A 21,338-nucleotide genomic window follows, 5' to 3' on the forward strand; every position below is an offset into this window, starting at 1 on the left:
AACTCCCTCTGTTTCTTAAAAGGAGGGATGAGAGGAGGCTGGGGAAGATGTTGCAAACATACCTGTGGAGAGGGAAACGCCCAAGGCTCAAGCTGTCGATGATCTCCACCCCTAGAGAATATGGTGGTATGGGACTTTTAGATCTTCGGTCGTTATCAGCGGCGTGTTCCATGAGGCACATAAACGACTGGTTCAGAGGCTCCTCGGACTTCTCTTTGACAGCCGTGGAGACTTCTCTTTTCCCGGGGATCCATTTTAGCCATTTGTTGCACTCAGGGGGTAGACTGCCGAGGGATGCTTTGAAACGCCATCCATTGCTGGGCTCTTTAAGGGCGACTTGGAGATGGTTATGCCGTCATCATCAGTTATCCGCTAAAGCCACGCCGTATCTTTCTATTTATAATAATCCGGATTTCCCACCGGGCCAGGGAGCTAGCGTATTCAAGCTATGGGAAAAGAGGGGTATTATATACTTGGTGCATGTCATAAATGAGGAAGGACAGGTTCGCCCCTTTGTTAATTTGCAACAACAGTATGGGATTCCAGCGGGACAATTTTTTGCTTACCTCCAATTAAGACATTATGTCAAGACTCTAACCTGGACGGACTTGACGGAGGATGTCACTGATATTCTTTCTGAGGCTTATACGTTGGGAGCTCAGCTGTGTGTGCCTTTAAAATTTCATCATCAGCAGTTAAAGGGTACGACCACGGAGCTCCACTGTGCGTCTTTGGCAGCAGACTGGTCAAAAGATTTAAACTGTGAGGTAACAGAGGAGGTGTGTAAAGCATACCTAAAAGGTTTATATAAGCGGCGTTTGTCGGTAATACAGCGTGAAAAACTATATAGATTCCTATTAAGATTACACATCTCTCCACGTCGCGCATGTAAAGCAAAGATTTCTAGCTCAGGAGCATGCCCAAAGTGTGGAGGGGCCATGGCTACCTTAGGGCATATGTTTTGGCTCTGCCCGCAAGTGAAGAGCTTCTGGATGGTAGTGCTTAGGACTATAGACTCGTGGTGGGGATGTACTCTGACCTGTGACCCCTTGATGTTATTTAATAGTCTTAAATTTACGACACGACCTCCAGTGGGATTTAAGAGATTTATGCCTTTGGCCATTTATTTCGGGATCAACACTATCTTGACTTCCTGGCTAACGTCTCAGGGCCCTAATATTTTGCTGTGGAGAAAGCAGTTAATCCAACAAATGAGACTAGATAGGTGTGGTGTTCAGAAAATGGACAGTATCCGGGGAACCCGGTTTCGGGAAATGTGGGAGCCATTGTGGATGACATTACCCCCGAAAGGAAGAAGTTACATTTTGAACATTTAGTTATCACACATGTAGGGTGGGGAGGGGGGGTTGGGTAGTACGAGATAGGGTGGGTGAGGCATAGCGTTATATTTGTTTAGAGGGGGGGGGGGCTTCGGAGGGGGAGGGGAGGGATAGATTGGGTTTAGGGAATATTGGGCTCTGGGCTCTCTCTAGAGCACTTGGTTGACGCTGGGTGCCCTCGGTATTGGGGATAGAAGTATGCCGCGGGCTTTAGTCATTAGGAACCAGCCATTCATGGTCGGTGATCTGGAGGGCAGGCTGGAGGTTATAAGAGACAAGGCTTCTGGCCTGGCCGGGAATATGATAGGATGGGGGGGCTCCTATATCGGGTACAATATACATGATATATAGACCAATGGGTCTCTGCCATAGAGTCCAAATATTTTTCATGTTTCAGATTGTGTTATCTTCTGGTTTACTGACTGTTGAGGAACTTTTGGAAGTTGGAGAGGATAGAGGGGGGATAGAGGGGGGGATTTAGGGGGGAATTAGGGAGGGATTGGCGGTTTTGCTATTGTGTAGGTTATTTGTTGAAAGAGTTCTATTTAGTTAACTAATTTGATAATCATTACAGCATATCGGAACACAATGGATAGTATTGGGAAGTGGAGGGGAGAAGGGGAAGAATTTTATATAACTGTGCTGTCTACACGATGTTAGCCTCTCGAAGGGCATATGGTTTTGTAATTCATGATGAGCATTGTATCTAAGTATTTCTGATGCCATTTCTCAATAAAAAGATTTAAACATAAAAACCCAAATCTTTAAAAGATGGGTTACCCAGAATATTGGTAGTAGTGACGCATATGAGCAAGCTTTAGCTGCGCTGAGTAAGACAATCACTGTTGATGATGTGTTTGGCAAATGCAACCTCCTCATCTATTTGTATAAGGAGGTAATGGAGGGGAGGAAGTTTGCCACCCTGGGGGCCATGTCTAAACTGGAGGTGGTCCACATGGTTTCTATGGACCAGTTAACAGATGCCTTGAGGGCAAAGAGGGTGCTTACAAGTGAACTGGAAAGAGAGAGAGAGAGAGACACCTGCCATGCTGAATTGGAAGGCATGCATAGGGAGTGTGATGCCCTTCATGTTAAAGAGGAGCAGTCGGTGGACACATTGAAAACGGCTAACACACATATAAGAGATCTGCAGAGCAAGCTGGAAGCCGTATGTGCTGACCTTGCAGTGGCACGCAAGGAAGGCGAGACTCTCCCGATGCGTTTAAGGGTCTCAGAGGATAGTTTAAGGGAATTGAAGGCACTGAGGGACGAAAACCTGATCCTTGTTAAAGACAAGTCGGTCCTCGAACCACAGTACGATTCCCTCCAGCAGGGCTGCAAAGACCTGAGAGACAGAAATAATGAGCTGGTAAAGGCTCTTTTGGAGACACAGCACACTCACCTCCAGAAGTTGCTCAATGCTGTGAAAGACAAACATGCAAAAGATCAGAAAGACAAAAAGGAGTTCATGCAGTGCAGGTTACTCTTTGAGAAAGAGCAAGGAGCATCAGGCAATGCTCCAGTGGATAAGGGCACTTGAACAAGACTGTGACCAGTTGTTTTTAAGGAATAGGGACTTTAGAGGAAGAGATTGATAAGTCAAAGGAGAAAGACCAGAGATGGGAACAAGAAAGAGAGCCTATTAAGACAAAGTGACTCTTGAGCTACAGTACAGATCTCTCCAGAATGTACGACAAAGTCTAGAGGAGGACCAAAAACTAATGCTTCAGTGGGTACAGAGATTTGAACAAGAGGCCTGCTAGTTGCGTTTGCAGATTCAGACCTTGGAAGGGGAAAATTCTGCATTCAAGGAAACTCACCAAGGAAAGGATGATGATATGAAGGAGCAATTACGAACGAGTCCCTCGATAGCAAAGTGGAGGACCTCAAAGACCATGATGAGGTGCTGAAGCGCTGTCTGTTTAGCCTTCAAAATAGAGTGTCCGCTCTAGAGCAAAATCATGTGGTCCAGAGGAATGATGAAATGACAAATATGTAAGGCTCTATGGGAGCAAAATCTTGCCTTACAAAAAGATAAAGAGAATCTTTTGAGTGAGCAATGTGCTAAAGAGTGTTCTTTAAGCGCCGTGTCAATGGAACTGGGTTTGCTATGGAAGGAATTTGAAAGAATAAAAGGAGAGAGGGATATTCCTGTGTGTCCTCAAGTAAATCCAGCTGATGATGTTGCAATAGGACGCCAGGACAATTTGCAAAAGCAACTCAATGGTGTGAGCGACCAGTGCTTAGCTACCCAGAGTCAGATCGCTGCACTTGCAGTGGCATGTAAGGAAAGTGAGACTCTCCAGACGCGTTTAGGGGTCACAAAGAATAGTTTAAGGGAATTGAAGGCACTGAGGGACAAAAACCTGATCCTTGCCACAGACAAGTCAGTCCTCGAATCACAGTATTTTGAGCTGATAAAGGCTAAGGCTGTTTTTGAGACACAGCACACTCACCTTCAGAAGTTGTTTGATGCCATGAAAGATGAACCAGCAAAAGATGAGAAAGGCAGAAAGGAGTTCATGCAGCTCGGGTTACTTTTACTGACCAGTTAATGGATATCTTGAGAGTAGAGAAGGTACTTACAAGTGAACTAGTGACGCCTGTCATCATGGGTGTAGTTTGGGGGGGCGAGGGGGGCATTGCCCCCCCCCCCAAATGACTTAGTCTTACCCAGTGCTTTTTTTGTGCCGGTACTGGCGGGCGGTGGTAGTAAAAGCAGAAAGCAGGCAGGCTCGACTCCGTCCTTTGCTTCCCTGCCTGCTCTGCGTCCCGCCTTCCTCTGATGTCATTTCCTTTCGGGCGGGCGGGACGCTGAGAGGGCAGGGAAGCGAAGGACGGAGTCGAGCCTGCCTGCTTGCTGCTTTTACTACCGCCACCCACCAGTTCACCGCTGCAACTTTGGTACTAGAGAGTGGAGTGGGAGTGAGCCAGCCTATCTAGTCCACTGTAAGGAAGGAAGTCATTTGGTACATCTCTGTTTCCACTCCCCCGCGCAGCCGTCGCTGTTCACTCATGAAATACTACTATATATTCTAGAATACTTCGGAGTTGGAGGCACAGTTCTCAAATGGTTCAAAGGATTCCTGATTACCAAGTAACAACGAACGCGGACAGATCACCCCCATGGATACCTGAATGTGGAGTCCCCCAAGGATCCCCCCTCTCACCAACCTTATTCAACCTAATGATATCTTTAGCCAAACTTCTAGCCAATCAAAACCTCAACCTCTACATATATACAGATGATGTCACAATTTACATCCTGTTCAAACATGATCTAAATGAAATCACCAACGAGATCAACCAAAGCCTCCAAACAATGCACACATGGGCAGATGCATTCCAACTAAAACTGAAAAAAAACACAATGTCTTGTACTCACCTCACAATATAACACAAAAAATTTCTCCACCATAAAACTCACAAAACTTGAAAATTCTTGGAGTCACCATTGATCGAAACCTCACTCTTGATGCCCACGTGAAAAATACGATGAAAAAGATGTTTTACTCCATGTGGAAACTCAAAAGAGTAAAACCGTTCTTCCCGAGATACATCTTCCGCACCCTGGTACAGTCAATGGTAATAAGTCATCTGGACTACTGCAATGCACTGTACGCTGGCTGCAAAGAACAGACTATCAAAAAAACTCCAAACTGCCCAAAATACTGCCGCCAGACTCATATTTGGAAAAACTAAATATGAAAGTGCAAAACCCTTAAGAGAGAAACTTCACTGGCTCCCACTTAGGGAACACATTGCGTTCAAGATCTGCACAATTGTACACAAAATCATTCACGCAGACGCCCCAATCTACATGCTAAACCTTGTGGACTTACCTCCCAGAAACGCCACAAGATCATCCCGCAGATATCTCAACCTGCACTTCCCCAGCTGTAAAGGACTAAAATACAAGCTGATGCATGTCAATACCTTCTCTTACATAAGCACGCAGCTATGGAATGCACTATCTACAGACCTGAAAACAATCGGCGAAACAACTATCTTTCGCAAATCTCTGAAGACATATTTCTTCAACAAAGCCTACAATGAGAACCGATAACCTCACTAATCCGCCTCAGCTACCCACACAGCTATGAAAACCCACCTTCCACAACTACCCTAATCACTCCCTTCCTTCTTCTCTCTTCCCTTACTTAATCTCTGCACAACACTAACTGTATCTGATATTCTGGAATGACAATGTTAACAAAACTATGTAAGCCACATTGAGTCTGCAAATAGGTGGGAAAATGTGGAATACAAATGCAATAAATAAATAAAATAAACACAGTAAGCAAACCTGTGAGCTGCTGCATCCACGTTGTCGTTCTTTATTGTTGGTACATCTTTAACAAGTCTAACACTGTTTTTGTTGGGTAGGCAGTGCTTTACAAGGTGGAGGAGAAAATAAATAATTGAATATCACTAAAAACTTAAAAAATTATTGTAGCTAGTAGAAACAGCAATTATAAATTCTGTAGTTTGTGCTCATTTTTCTTCACTGTTATTCTATACAATTCAGATGGCCAGATTTCGGTGAGAATATTCTGTTTCCTGATGGGTTCATTTTAAATGTCTGGTTGTAATCTGCCTTGGGAAGCCTAGTGTTTATAAAGAGGATGGAATATATTAAAATTAAATGGAAGTAGAATTAAACTCTCCTTTCATTGGGGCACATGGAATCACATCTTCATCTGTTTTGTAGATTTACCCTGGACATGGATGGGAGGGGAGGGCAGGGGAGAGAGGAGAGTCGCTGGGCATGGATGGCTGGAGGGGAGGGCAGGAGAAATGTTGGAGGGAAGGAAAGACAAAGGAAGGAGATACACAAGGATGGAGGGGAAGGGAGAGAAGAGAAATGCTGGACTTGAATGGAGGAGAAGGAAGACAGAGGAAGGAGATGCACAAGGATGGTGGGAGGGGAGAGAGTTGAAATGCTGGACATGGATGGAGAGGAGGGAAGAGAGAGGAAGTGAGATGAACATGGATGGAGGGGAGGGGGAGAGGAAAAATGCTGTACATGGATGGAGGGGAGGGAAGCCGGCAGCGGCGCACGCAGCAGGAGTACGGCCCCGCGCACGGTTGTGTTATGCTTTGCCAGGGAGGGGGAGGGAGGGAGTGAGTAAGCAAGCAAGAGAACAAGAGGCAGAGAAGGAAAGGGAAGAGCATGTAAGTTCACGGTTCCTCCAGGCTGCCAGTAGGAGAGAGAAAGAGAGAGAGAGAGAGATGGGAGATGCTGCGAAGGGGGAGGGGGTGAGACGCTGGATAGAATGGGGAAGGGGATGGAAAGAAACAGGATGGGCAGGGGAGAGAGGAGAATTGCTGGACAACAGGGATTGATGGAGAGGACAGGGGAGAGAGGAAATTTGCTGGAGATGGGTGGAGGAGAAGGCAGGGGAGAATGGAGAGTTGCTGGACATGGATGGATGGATGGATGGAGAGGAGGGCAGGGGAAAGAATAGAAATCGCTGGACATGGAGGGGAGGGCAGGGGAAGGAGGAGAATTGCTGGACATGGATGAATGGAGGGGAAAGGGGAGAGAGGAAATTTGCTGGATATGGATGGATGGAGGACAGGGCAGGGGAGAATGGAGAGTTGCTGGACATGGATGGATGGAGGGGAGGGCAGGGGAGAGAGGAGAATTGCTGAACATGGATGGATGAATGGAGGGGGCAGGGGACAGAGGACATTTGCTGGATATGGGTGGATAGAAGAGAGGGCAGGGGAGAATGGAGAGTTGCTGGACGGATGGATGGAGGGGAGAGAAGTCAGGAAGGAGATGCACATGGATGGAGGGGAGGGAAGAGAGGAGAAATGTTGAACAAGGATGGAGGGAAGGAAAGACAAAGGAAGGAGATGCACATGGATGGAGAGGAAGGGAGAGAGGAGAAATGCTAGACATGGATGGAGGGGAGGGAAGACAGGAAGTAGATGCACATGGATGGAGGGAAGTGAGGAGAAATGCTGGATATGGATGGAGGGGAAATTGCTGAGTTTAAGGGCTGGTTTGGAACACGTTGAGGGGAGATACTGAAACTCAAGGAAGGATAGGGACAGGGCTACAGATGGTAGACAGGATGCATAAGGACACAGAAGGATGGTGGACATGGTAAGAGAAAAAATATCAAATGGAAACAAGACACTGCATAAAACAGAAGACACTGGGACCAAAGCGAATAGAAAAACTAAATGATCAGACAACAAAGGTAGAAAAAAGTATTTTATTCAGAATTTATTAATTGGAATATGTCAGCTTTTTGAAATTTGCATCTGTGATATTTTGCATGTAAGTTTCAATTTTTCTGGTATTGCTGCATGCTGAGTCTGACTTCTTGAGGTAACTTTCCAGTTCAGTATTTTGCCTTCTTATTTTTTGATTTCTAGTTCCTTGTGTCATGTCTGTCGTGTCATGTGTTTTTCATGTGTGATCAAGGTGCAGTATTCTGCTAGTGTGTAGTATTTGCAGCCCTTTTTGTTTTGCTTTTTTTTCACAAGGTAGTGTATTGGTGTTTTAGAGCCTGGTGTAATTACAATTCTGCCTTCTCATGCATAAGGTTGTAGCTTGTCCTGTCCTTGGAATTAGTGCTGTTATGGTTTAGTAAGGCTATGAGTGTGTTTTTGCACAAGTTTTTGTATAGCGTTTTGCAATGGAGAGATTGTGTGTCGGCCTTATTGAGGTGGCACCAAAACATCAGAAAGGGTGTAGAGCCTAAATCATGACACACCACCTCTTGAAGGATCTACATATAGAGCCTATGCATTTCTAAGGTCAACACTGGCATGATATGGGAAAGGGAGTGGGGAAATACTACTGGAGAGGAAGAGGGAGTGCTGGGTAAGGAGGAAAGAAGGAAGGAAGGGAGAAAGAGCTGGCTTCATTTCTCATACATATTCATTATGGTTATTCCCAAACAAAGCCAGTCTTTTTCCCTTCCTTCCTTTCTCCATATTAGCATATTCATTTGTGTGTGTGTGTGTATGTATATATATATATATATATATATATATATATATATATGCAAATGAATATGCTAATATGCTCCGCCCCATCCTTTGCTTCCCCAAATGAAACAGTCAAACTACGCCCATGCCTGTCATGCTGAATTGGAAGACGTGTAGGACTGTGATGCTCTTTATGTTAAAGAGGAGCAGTGGGCAGATGCATTGAAAACAGCTAATATACATATAAGCAAGCTGCAGAGCAAGCTGGAAGCTGCATGTGTTGATCCTGCAGTGGCAGGAAAGGAAGACGAGTGAGCTGTGTCTTCTGAGGAGATTCTGACCTGTCCTGGATTATTTTCAGGAAATAATGTGGACACAGGTTAGTCATCCTGTTCCATACCAGTGAGTAAGACATGTTAAAGGAGCTAGTGGGTCTTGTCCCGCAGACAAAGGAATCTGTCCGTATGAACTTCCAAAAGCCAGCTGACCCCTGCCTTCTGGAACTCAAAGCAGAGGCTGACCCAGGTCAGAAAGTGGTGAGGGTTCCAAAAGGGGCAGTGTCCTATTGCCTCTCTTTCACCATTTTTAACCCTATTTCTACCCTCATGTTTAGAGTGTATAAGTAACCAACATAGGGGGCCTTTTAGTAAGCCGCGTAAGCGCCTAAGCTTGCACAATGCACGCCAATTCCTAGTTACTGCCTGGCTACCGTGTGGCCCTTGCGGTAATTTTATTTTTGGCATGCGCCCGCTATGCCCGTCTGAAAAATATTTTTTATTTTCTGGCGCGCGTTAGCTACGCGCATCAAGTGGCATTTGACACACGTAGGTCATTACCGCCCAGTTACTGCGTGAGACTTTACTGCTAGGTCAATGGCTGGTGGTAAGGTCTCAGACCCAAAATGGACGTGCGGCAATTTTCATTTTTCCGCACCTCCATTTTCGGCAAAAATTTTTAAAAAATGCCTTTTTTACAGGTGTGGTAAAAAATGATTCTGCGCGCGCGCACCCAAAACATGCGTCTACACTACCGCAGGCCACTATTCAGCGCACCTTAGTAAAAGGACCCCATACTTTGGCCGGATTGTCCTTTGAATTTTATATTTGCTTTTGATTAATAGACAGATTTTTTTTTTAAATCTGCAAGTGAGCTTAAATGTTGTTATGGTAAATTTCTTCTTTCTTGCTAGCATTTCTCCTGTAACACATCCCAATGCTGACCTGCAAGAGAACTACTGTCGAAATCCAGACAGGGACAGCCATGGGCCCTGGTGTTATACCATGGATCCCCAAACTCAGTTTGATTATTGTGCCATCAAACCCTGTGGTGAGTTGGGAGGGGTGCATGGGGATGTGGGGGTTGGAACTGGGCAGAAAGGAGAAATACTAACGGGGTGTAGACTCGACTGGGGTGATAGGAAGATGCAGTTAGATTTGAGGAGCTAGATTTCATGGAAACTGGGGGCTGGGCGTTGTCCCATGTCTATGTTTGATAAGGCCAGGAATAGGCTGCAGATCAGCTGTGGCAGCTATGGACTGGGTGCTGTGGTTTGCTACATTTAGGGGTCCTTATACCAAGCTGCAGTAAAAATGGCCCCGCACTAATGGCAGGACCATTCTTTACTGCTCGCTGCGGCCCTTTTTACCGCAGTGGGTAAAAAGGCTGAAAATAGCCATGGCCATGTGGGTAAGATTGCTCTTACTGCATGGCCATGCGAGGGGGAGCACTTACCGCTACCCACTGAGGTGGCATAAGGGCTCTCGCACTAACCTGGCGGTAACCGGGTAACGCATGGCGCTGACGGATTACTGCCAGGTTAGCACTGTGCTAAAAATTACAGCCCTATTTTCCCCAGCACAGGAAATGTCGTGCGCTAGGGCTAGAATGACCGTTGGCGCCCCTGTTGGGCTGACGGTAGCTCTAGATTAGCGTGGGGTAAGTTCATGTTGGGTTTACCGCCACTTTGTAAAAGCAGCCCTTAGTGTCCTTCTGAACAGATTCCATACAGGTCTATCTGCTGATGGGATCTGTTTCTGGGACACACTACTGCATTACTTAACTCTGATGCCTTTAATACACATTAGTAGTAACTAGGTCCCACTGCATAAAACGTGATCAGTGGTAAAATAATGCATGTTAACGGTGCTAGCGTTTGTTAATAATAGTTGTAAATGTGGAGGTTTACCTCTGATCCTTGCTCACAGCTTCTGATGTTTGAAATATCAATATACAGACCTTAAGCGAATCCCACAGAGCTGAGACCCTGAGGTTATATCGGAATCAGATCCTTATAGATAAACTGGAACCAAGATTTAGAGAGTTCTGATCTTTCTTGATTGAATGTTGTCAGAACTAATATTCCACTTCTGATTTTTCAGCTGGTGACAGTAAACCTTTTCCAATTGGAGATACAGGTAATTACAAAAAACTCTGGTACAAACATAAAACTTTTCATACAATCACCTAACATTAGTGGAAGTGTACTGTAACTATCTGCGTACTTGAAGAAAAAACAGAAATGTCCACAGACTAATCTAAGTTTGTAATGCAGAATTTAAGCATAAATATATAAAAAAAACCCCTAACCATTACACCGTATCCACTTCCACAACTTAAATCATTTCGGGGTCAATTTTCAAACAGCATTATACATTTACTGCTGGCTGATAAATGTATTTATTTGCTATATAAAGAGATATTCAGAACTATTAGCATAGTGTAGAGGTGAAGGAAAAGGAGCAGGAGAGGCAAAAAAAATCCTATAGCAGCGATATTCAGCCCATATGGGGCAGTTGTAAAAGGGGGAACTTCCATTTAGGCATCCCAGTGATCTGCAGTGAGAGCCTATTCTGTATCCGTATCTGGGCACCCAGATTCCACACAGCGAGTTAAGGTGAACAAAATAATATTTAAGGCATCAGGTAGGGGTTCTTTTCTGTTCACAAGTTGGGGGGGACCCATAAAACTAGTCCTTAGGTATAAGAATGCCCTTTCATGGCCAGTTCCTGCAGGGCCACAGCATGAACTACTGGGTTCTAGTTTAGGGTTCTAGTTTAGCTCCCCAGAGTTACTAGCCAGGGAAGCCTAGAGGGGGGGAGCAGGGGGGGCAAGGAGGGCCTGTCACCAGGAGCGTCGACAATCACAGCAAATACAGGAACAAAACTTTTTACCACCCCATGGGAACGGTAAAAAGTTGTTCCCGCAGTAAAAAAATCTCTTCCTTCCCACAGGTCTCACCTTGTTCAAGTTACACTACATACCAAAAAAAAAAAAAAAAATACAGCCTGTAAGATACTACTATGGCTCCAGAATTTGAGATTTAAACAGAATACACTAAATGGTGGAGAAAAAAAAAAGACTTTGTATTCAAAGTGAATGGGCTGTGTCGGCATTAGCACACGGCAGTCACTAGCACGGCTTAGTAAACAGGGGGGTGTTATATTTAAAACTTATCAGAGAAAATATTTTTTCACTCAATGCATAGTTAAGCTCTGGAATTTATTGCCAGAGGATGCGGTAAGAGCAGTTAGCTAGCTGATTTTAAAAACTTTGGACTAATTCCTGGAAGAAAAGACCATAAACCATTATTAAGGTAGACCTAGGGATACATAACATGGCGTCTTGCTGTTTTTGGGATCATGCCAGGTACTTTTGACCTGGCTTGGCCACTACTGGATACAGGATGCTGGGCTAGATTGACCTGTGGTCTGACCCAGTATAGTAATGCTAATATTCTTATGACAGAAAAAAAAACATATTGATGTGGTAATCTTCTACTATTTTCTACATCAGGGTTTTTTAACTATTGAATGGAGAGACAGGTTCTTCACACTTACAGGAAAGGAGAAAAGACTTCATCACTTAATCCCTGGTGGCTCAAGTGGGTCCTGAAGCCCTGCATGACCTCAAAAATTCAATCCCTGGTAGCTGAAGTGAGCACTGAAGCCCTCTATTCTTCCAAAAAAAGCAATTTCTGGTGATCCACATGGACCCTAAAAAACCCTATATCCAGAGCCAGAATAGGCAAACCAGGCATGAGCCTAGAGGCCCAAACATTTAGCGGTGCCCTGTGATATGTGCTCAGGACCAGTGGCGTACCAAAGGCGGGGTGGTGGGGGCGGTCCGCCCCGGGTGCACACTGCTGGAGGGGTGCAGAGAGCAGCCGCGCACCTGTCGGCTCCGCTGGTTCCCTGCTCCCTCTGCCCCAGAACAGGTTACTTCCTGTTCTGGGGCAGAGGGAGCCAGCGGAGCCGACAGCCGCGCGGCTGCTCCCAACACCCCTCCAGCAGCGTGTGTTGATGCAGGGTATGTTGATGCGCCGGGGGGTGTTGATGCTGCGGGGGGGGGGGGGGGGGGGGGGGTCCGCAGCGGCGATCCGCCCCGGGTGGCAGCCGACCTAGGAACATCACTGCTCAGGACTTAGAATTGTCAACTGTCTGACTTTTTTCAGCAGTCAGATTTTTGCAGTAATTTATTTACATTATGTATAGCCCACACAATTTACAAATTCTCTGCAGATAACAAGAGTTACATACATAATATTCATAAGATCACGTGGAGGGGCATAATTGAAAGGGGTGCCCAAGTTTTCATGAGGACATCCTCGCAGGACATCCCGGCGAAGGGGCGGGGAAATCAAAACAGGATGGGCGTTCATCTTTCGTTTCGATAATACGGTCGGGGACGCCCAAATCTTGACATTTAGGTCGTCCTTAGAGATGGTCGTCTTCAGACTTGGTCGTTTCAGATTTTCGGTGATAATGGAAACTAAGGACGCCAATCTCAGAAATGACCAAATGCAAGCCCTTTTGTTGTGGGAGGAGCCAGCATTCGTAGTGCACTGGTCCCCCTGACATGCCAGGACACCAACCGGGCACCCTAGGGGGCACTGCAGTGGACTTCATAAATTGCTCCCAGGTACAAAGCTCCCTTACTTTGTGTGTTGAGCCCCCCAAAACCCACTCCCCACAACTGTACACCACTACCATAGCCCTTATGGGTGAAGGGGGCACCTAGATGTGGGTATAGTGGGTTTCTGGTGGGTTTTGAAGGGCTCACATTTACCACCACAAGTGTAACAGTAGGGGGGGATGGGCCTGGGTTCGCCTGCCTGAAGTGCACTGCAGTACCCACTAAAACTGCTCCAGGGACCTGCATACTGCTGTCGTGGAGCTGGTTATGATATTTGAAGCTGGCAAAAAATGTTTTTTTAGGGTGGGAGGGGGTTAGTGACCACTGGGGGAGTAAGGGGAGGTCATCCCAAATTCCCTTCCGTGGTCATCTGGTCAGTTTGGGCACCTTTTTGTGACTTGGTCGTAAGAAAAAAAGGACCAGGTAAAGTTGTCCAATTGTTCGTCAGGGACGCCCTTTTTTTTCCATTGTGGGTTGAGGAAGCCCATGTGTTAGCCACGCCCAAGGCCCGCCTTCGCTATGCCTCCGACATGTCCCCGGGAACTTTGGTCATCCCCGCGACTGAAAGCAGTTGGGGACACCCAAAATCGGCTTTCGATTATGCCGATTTGGGCAACCCTGTGAGAAGGACACCCATCTTGCGATTTGTGTCGAAAAATGGGCATCCTTCTCTTTTGAAAATAAGCCTGATAGTGTAAAGTCTAACCAAACTACATAAAACAACATAATAAAATTTAAAAAAACAAAAAACAAAAATATAAGATTTAAAAGTGTTCCTTGAAAAATATGCCAATGTATTTAATGTGCTCCAGAAAAAGTTAGTCTACCCCAAAAGTCTGATGGAAGAAGAAGGTTTTCAGCTCTTTAAATATCTCAGTGCTTTGAATTGTTCTCAGTTCCTGTGGTAATGTGTTCCAGAGTTTAGGCCTGTAATATTAAAAACTGGGTGACGGGAGAATTAAATCAAGGACGTGCTATGGACGTCATCTACTTAGATTTCAGCAAGGCTTTCGACACGGTTCCCCACAGGAGGCTCTTAAATAAACTAGACGGCCTGAAGATAGGACCCGAAGTGGTGAACTGGATTAGGAACTGGTTGACGGACAGACGCCAGAGGGTGGTGGTGAATGGAGTTCGCTCGGAGGAGGGAAAGGTGAGTAGTGGAGTGCCTCAGGGATCGGTGCTGGGGCCCATTCTGTTCAATATATTTGTGAGTGACATTGCCGAAGGGTTACAAGGTAAAGTTTGCCTTTTTGCGGATGACACCAAGATTTCCAACAGAGTGGACACCCCGGAGGGTGTGGAAAACATGAAAAAAGATCTGAAGAAGCTAGAAGAATGGTCTAACGTTTGGCAATTAAAATTCAATGCGAAGAAATGCAAAGTAATGCACTTAGGGAGTAGAAATCCAAGGGAGATGTATGTGTTAGGCGGGGAGAGTCTGATAGGCACGGATGGGGAGAGGGATCTTGGGGTGATAGTATCTGAGGACCTGAAGGCGACGAAACAGTGCGACAAGGCGGTGGCAGTAGCTAGAAGATTGCTAGGCTGTATAGAGAGAGGAGTGACCAGCAGAAGAAAGGAGGTTTTAATGCCCCTGTATAAGACGTTGGTGAGGCCCCACCTGGAGTATTGTGTTCAGTTTTGGAGGCCGTATCTTGCGAAGGATGTTAAAAAAATGGAAGCGGTGCAAAGAAAAGCTACGAGGATGGTATGGGATTTACGTTCCAAGACGTATGAAGAGAGGCTTGCTGACCTGAACATGTACACCCTGGAGGAAAGGAGGAACAGGGGTGATATGATACAGACGTTCAAATATTTGAAAGGTATGAATCCGCAAATGAATCTTTTCCGGAGATGGGAAGGCGGTAGAACGAGAGGACATGAAATGAGATTGAAGGGGGGCAGACTCAGGAAAGATATCAGGAAGTATTTTTTCACGGAGAGGGTGGTGGACGCTTGGAATGCCCTCCCGCGGGAGGTGGTGGAGATGAAAACGGTAACAGAGTTCAAACATGCGTGGGATATGCATAGAGGAATCCTGTGCAGAAGGAATAGATCCTCAGAAGCTTAGCTGAAATTGGGTGGCGGAGCAGTTGGGGGGAAGAGGGGGTGGTGGTTGGGAGGTGAGGATAGGGGAGGGCAGACTTATACGGTCTGTACCAGAGCCGGTGATGGGAGGCGGGACTGGTGGTTGGGAGGTGGGAAATACTGCTGGGCAGACTTATATGGTCTGTGCCCTGAAAAGGACAGGTACAAATTCAAGGTAAGGTATACACATATGAGTTTGTCTTGGGCAGACTGGATGGACCATGCAGGTCTTTTTCTGCCGTCATCTACTATGTTACTATGTTTTATGTTAGTAAAAAAGGCCCGTTTCTGGAACGAATGAAACGGGCACTAGCAAGGTTTTCCTGGGAGTGTGTATGTTTGAGAGAGAGAGCCAGAGTGAAAGCCCCCTCCCTGCCCATCTTCAAGTCTTTGCTTAAAGCCCACCTCTTCAATGCTGCGTTTGGCACCTAACCCTTACCGTTCAGTGAATCCAGACTGCCCCAATTTGACTGCCCCTATCGGACCGACCGTTCACTTGTCTATTAGAATGTAAGCTCTTTGAGCAGGGACTGTCTCTGTTTGTTAAATTGTACAGCGCTGCGTAACCCTAGTAGCGCTCTAGAAATGTTAAGTAGTAGTAGTAGTAGTAGTGTGTGACAGAGTGAGACTGTCTGTGTGACAGTGTGTGTGTGAGAATGAGAGTGTGTGACAGGGCCCCCTCCCCTGTTCCTAATGCCCCTCACCCTGTTCACTCCAGTGGCGTAGGAAGGGGGGGCGGTGGGGCGGTCCGCCCCGGGTGCACGCCGTTGGGGGGTGTCGGTGCCTTGCTAGTTCCTTGCTCTTTCTGCCCCAGAACAGGTTACTTCCTGTTCCGGGGCAGAGCGAGTAGGGAACCAGCGAGGCGCCGACACCCCCCCAGCGGCGTGCTCTCGGCGGATTGGTCTGCCCACCCGCCCCTCACCGCCTTCCAGGTATGTTCTCGCGGGGGGGGGGGGGTGTTGCGCTACGGAGGGGGGAGGGTGCGTCGCGCTGCACCCGGGGGGGGGGGGGGTGCGCAGCGGCGACCTGCCCCGGGTGTCAGCTGCCCTCGCAACGCCACTGGTTCACTCCCCTCCTTTTCCTCCTCCTTCCCACACTTTGGGTTCCTTAAGGCTTTCAAAAGTCTATGTACCCCCATGGCCCTAACGCCCAGTATCCGTATACCCCACGCTTTCCTCCTCACCCCTCCCCCAAGATGTAATACTTTCACGTCCTTCATTTTTAAAAAAAAGTGTCCTATCTACCCTGTGTACAAATGCCCAGCATTCAGATTGTGTTTCTCTCGTAAATTTTCATTTCTTTCATTCATTCAGAACTCCCCCCCCCCCCCCCCCCCCCCCCCCCCCGAACACTTTTGGTTCCTTCAGTCTTTTAAAACTCTCCTATGTACCCTGTGTGCTAATGGCCAGCATTGAGATTGTTTTCCTGTCCCAAATTTGCATGTCTTTCAGTCATTCACAACTCCACCCCCCTTCTCCAGTTTAACACTTTCGTTTCCTTCAGTCTTTTAAAATTCTCCTATCTACCCTGTGTCCTAATGGCCAGCATTCAGATTGTTTTCCTTTCCCAAATGTTCATGTCTTTCAGTGGTTCAGAACTCCCCCTCCCCCCATTTAACACTTTCGGTTCCTTCAGTCTTTTAAAACTCTCCTATCAACCCTGTGTCCTAATGGCCAGCACTCAGATTGTTTTGCTTTGCCAAATTGTCTGTCACTGATGTCACTGAGGTCAGTGCTGCCTGCCTAGCAGACCACTTCCGGCAGGCATGGTCCCAGGCACATCTTGTTGGAGGTGAGAATTATTATATAGGATGGCCAGTCGATGTTCCTCCAGTCTCACCTTATGAAAGGAGGGAACTTTTAAAAGTGTCAAAAGTGGCTGGTATATCCTCAAATTACTACAAATCTTTTAAATATTGAAGTAATATGAAAAAATCAGGGGCAACCAACAAGAACTCTGGCTACTGCAGTTTGAGCTACTTGTAATGATGTGTAGAATGCCTTAGGCAGTCCAATTAACAAGCCATTATAGTAATCAAAACAAGGACTAATCACATGTGGTTGGATCACCTATCTAAAATTTGCTAAACTAAAAAGATTTTTTAGTCTCCTGATTTGATGCAAGTTAGAAAAAGAAACCAAATAATGTTTTGAACTTGGCCTTTCAAATATTGTACTTCACTGACAATAGGGATGGAAATATCATTAATATTGAAATTAACAGGGATGTCATCGGACACCCAGACAATTTCAGGATTTGCATTTTTGTTACATTCAACTTCAAGTGATTTCCTTTCACCCAAGAGTTAACAGAAAATTGTTTGCTTATGTATGATTCTAGGATTTTTGTGAAGAGGGCGATGCTGGTCACTGGGTGGTAGTTCGAAGCTGAGGTTATATCTAGACCTGGACCCTTCAGTTGCCCATGCCTGGAGGGAATGATCCTGATTCTAGTAGCTAGTTGAGACAGCCTGTTAGCCATTGAAGAATATCAGATGGAATGGTTTGGAATAGGAATTCTGGCCAAAGATCACGAACAAAGAGCATGAACATTTCAGTAACAGTAATTTCATGTCTTCTGTTGATAGGGGTTGAAAACTATTGATTTGAACAGGAGGTGGTCTCCCTGTTGATACAGGTAAAAATCTAGACAGTAGGGAGATCTCAAAAATGGAGCATATAAATGTCTGAATTTATGCAGAGGAAAGACCTCGAGAAGCCCCCAGCATACAAACAAAGCTTAAGGGGCTGGACTTCTTCATCATTGGCCAGAAAACCTCTGTAGCAAATCTAAATGGTGTTATCAGTTCAGTTACTTCACTAGATACAGCAAGATTTACACCGAATTTCACTTAACTTAGGTGTTTTATCATGCAGGTTCTTCCTACACCTCGACCACGACCAATCATGGCCGCCGTTTCGTGGACCTGCCTCAGGGTTCAGTGGTCCGTGTGTATTCTAGGAAAAAGAAAAGACAATCATCATCTGCACTTGTTGACAGAGTCAAAAAATGGCTAAAAATGCCATAGTACCTCCGCATCAATCGTTATTCAGAAGACAAGTGAAGACAAAAAAATAAATGGCCGCTTATATAAAGCCGGCTACATCAGACGCCATGCTTAGAGATGGCCAATCAACATGGAAGACTGAAGGGGTAAATACCACTGTCATAAAGCTAACTAAAGTAGCGGGATATTTAAATAGAAACACACACTAATTTACATATGAGCAATGATACTGTAGTTGAAAAAATAAGTCGAAAAATTGAGTGATCAAATGATTTAAAGGAAACGGTGATCCTTTAGTTAAAGAAATAATGATCATATAGGTAAAACAAAATCTTCTAATTTGAAGAAATGACACCACTTAATTCTCCCATTAAGGCCTGCCGGTGCTAGCGAATTCAGACTAAAAATCCACCATTGCTCATACTGGAGAAGCAGATACTTTCTATTGATGCCAATGTGATTCTGAGATTCCCTTATCTGCTGTAAAACTAGGCATCTTAGCTGCTCAAAAGTGTGATTGAAGCTACTGCAGTGACAAGCCAAGGGTGAAGTGGTTTTCTTCGTACTAATCGTGCTTTTATGCTCTGTCAGATGGACACGAAGAGGGCGTGTTGTCTGCCCCACGTAGAGCTTGTCACAGGGGCATATAATGCAGTAAATCACATAACTCAAATTGCAGTCTGTGTTGACTTTCAATAAGTACTCCTGGGCTGTTTGTGGATGTACGAAACATTGCTGTTCTAACATGGTCGAACACATGCTGCAGTCATGATTTTTACCAATAGGGGTTGAAAGACATCCCATATCTGATCTGTTGTGATTCCCTATGTTGGTTCTGAGCCCGAGTCTGGACCTGAGTACTATAGATCTTTCTAATGTTATTCATTTTCCCTGTCGGAATACTTTTAGCTAGGTCATCTCTGATTTGGTTGATCTTGTTCGCAAAGTAGTCGGCAGTTCTTGAGAGGAGGGGCATGTTATAAGTACATAAGTATTGCCATACTGGGAAAGACCAAAGGTCCATCAAGCCCAGCATCCTGTTTCCAACAGTGGCCAATCCAGGTCACAAATACCTGGCAAGATCCCAAAAAAATACAAAACATTTTATACTGCTTATCCCAGAAATAGTAGATTTTCCCAAAGTCCATTTAATAATGTCTATGGACTTTTCCTTTAGGAAGCCATTCAAACCTTTTTTAAACTCCGCTAAGCTAACCGCCTTTACCACATTCTCTGGCAACGAATTCCAGAGTTTAATTACATGTTGAGTGAAGAAACATTTTCTCCGATTCATTTTAAATTTACTACATTGTAGCTTCATCGCATGCCCCCTAGTCCTAGTATTTTTGGAAAGCGTAAACAGACGCTTCACATCTACCCGTTCAACTCCACTCATTATTTTATAGACCTCTATCATATCTCCCCTTAGCTGCCTTTTCTCCAAGCTGAAGAGCCCTAGCTGCTTTAACCTTTCCTCATAGGGAAGTCGTCCCATCCCCTTTATCATTTTCGTTGCCCTTCTCTGCACCTTTTCTAATTCCACTATATCTTTTTTGAGATGCGGCGACCAGAATTGAACAAAATATTCGAGGTGCAGTCGCACCATGGAGCGATACAAAGGCATTATAACACCCTCATTTTTGTTTTCCATTCCTTTCCTAATAATACCTAACATTCTATTTGCTTTCTTAGCCGCAGCAGCACACTGAGCAGAAGGTTTCAACGTATCATCAACGACGACACCTAGATGTCTTTCTTTGTCGGTGACTCCTAACATGGAACCTTGCATGACGTAGCTATAGTTCAGGTTCCTCTTACCCACATGCATCACTTTGCACTTGCTCACATTAAACGTCATCTGCCATTTAGACACCCAGTCTCCCAGTCTCGTAAGGTCCTCTTGTAATTTTTCAAAATCCTCCTGCGATTTAATGACTTTGAATAACTTTGTGTCGTCAGCAAGTTTAATTACCTCACTAGTTACTCCCATCTCTAGGTCATTTATAAATAAGTTAAAAAGCAGCGGCCCCAGCACAGACCCCTGGTGAAGCCCTCTAACTACCCTTCTCCATCGAGAATACTGACTATTTAACCCTACTCTCTGTTTTCTATCTTTTAACCAGTTTTTAATCCACAATAGAACACTACCTCCTATCCCATGACTCTCCAGTTTCCTCTGGAGAGTTTCATGAGGTACTTTATCAAACGCCTTCTGGAAATCCAGATACCCAATATCAACTGGCTCCCCTTTATCCACATGTTTGTTCACCCCTTCAAAGAAATGCAGTAGATTGGTGAGGCAAGATTTCCCTTCACTGAATCCATGTTGACTTTGTCTCATTAATCCATGCTTTTGAATATGGTCTGTAATTTTGTTCTTAATAATAGTCTCGACCATTTTGCCTGGCACCGACGTCAGACTAACCAGTCTAAAATTTCCCGGATCTCCTGTGGAACCTTTTTTAAAAATCGGCATTACATTGGCCACCCTCCAATCTTCCGGCACTACACTCAATTTTAAGGATAAATTACATATTACTAACAATAGCTCTGCAACCTCATTTTTCAGTTCTATCAGTACTCTGGGATGAATACCATCCGGTCCAGGAGATTTGCTACTCTTCAGTTTGTAGAACTGCCCCATTACATCCTCCAGGTTTACAGAGAATTCATTAAGTTTCTCCTACTCGTCCGCTTCGAATACCATTTCTGGCACCGATATCCCACCCAAATCCTCTTTAGTGAAGACCGAAGCAAAGAATTCATTTAATCTCTCCGCTACGGCTTGTCTTCCCTGATCGCCCCTTTTACTCCTTGGTCATCTAGCGGTCCAACCGATTCTTTTGCTGGCTTCCTGCTTGTAATATACCTAAAAAAAAATTTTGCTATGTGTTTTTGCCTCCAACACAATCTTTTTTTCGAAGTCCCTCTTAGTCTTCCTTATCAGCGCTTTGCATTTGACTTGACACTCCTTATGCTGTTTCTTATTATTTTCAGTTGGTTCCTTCTTCCATTTTCTGAAGGATTTTCTTTTAGCTCTA

The 21,338-nt window shown here is 45.3% G+C and overlaps 1 protein-coding gene across 4 annotated transcripts in view; it reads left to right on the plus strand.

Annotated features, from left to right (window-relative positions):
* MST1 (macrophage stimulating 1) overlaps nt 1–21,338 on the plus strand; it is a 149,230-nt gene that overhangs the window by 73,329 nt on the left and 54,563 nt on the right. For all 4 annotated transcript variants that reach the window (XM_030207142.1, XM_030207139.1, XM_030207140.1 and 1 more), the window contains exons 11-12: nt 9,478–9,614; nt 10,667–10,702. In XM_030207142.1, the coding sequence (XP_030063002.1) occupies nt 9,478–9,614; nt 10,667–10,702 (173 nt within the window). The remainder of the gene's footprint in view (nt 1–9,477; nt 9,615–10,666; nt 10,703–21,338) is intronic.

The sequence above is a fragment of the Microcaecilia unicolor genome, chromosome 6, assembly GCF_901765095.1.
Source record: "Microcaecilia unicolor chromosome 6, aMicUni1.1, whole genome shotgun sequence".
Classification (NCBI taxonomy): Eukaryota; Metazoa; Chordata; class Amphibia; order Gymnophiona; family Siphonopidae; genus Microcaecilia; species Microcaecilia unicolor.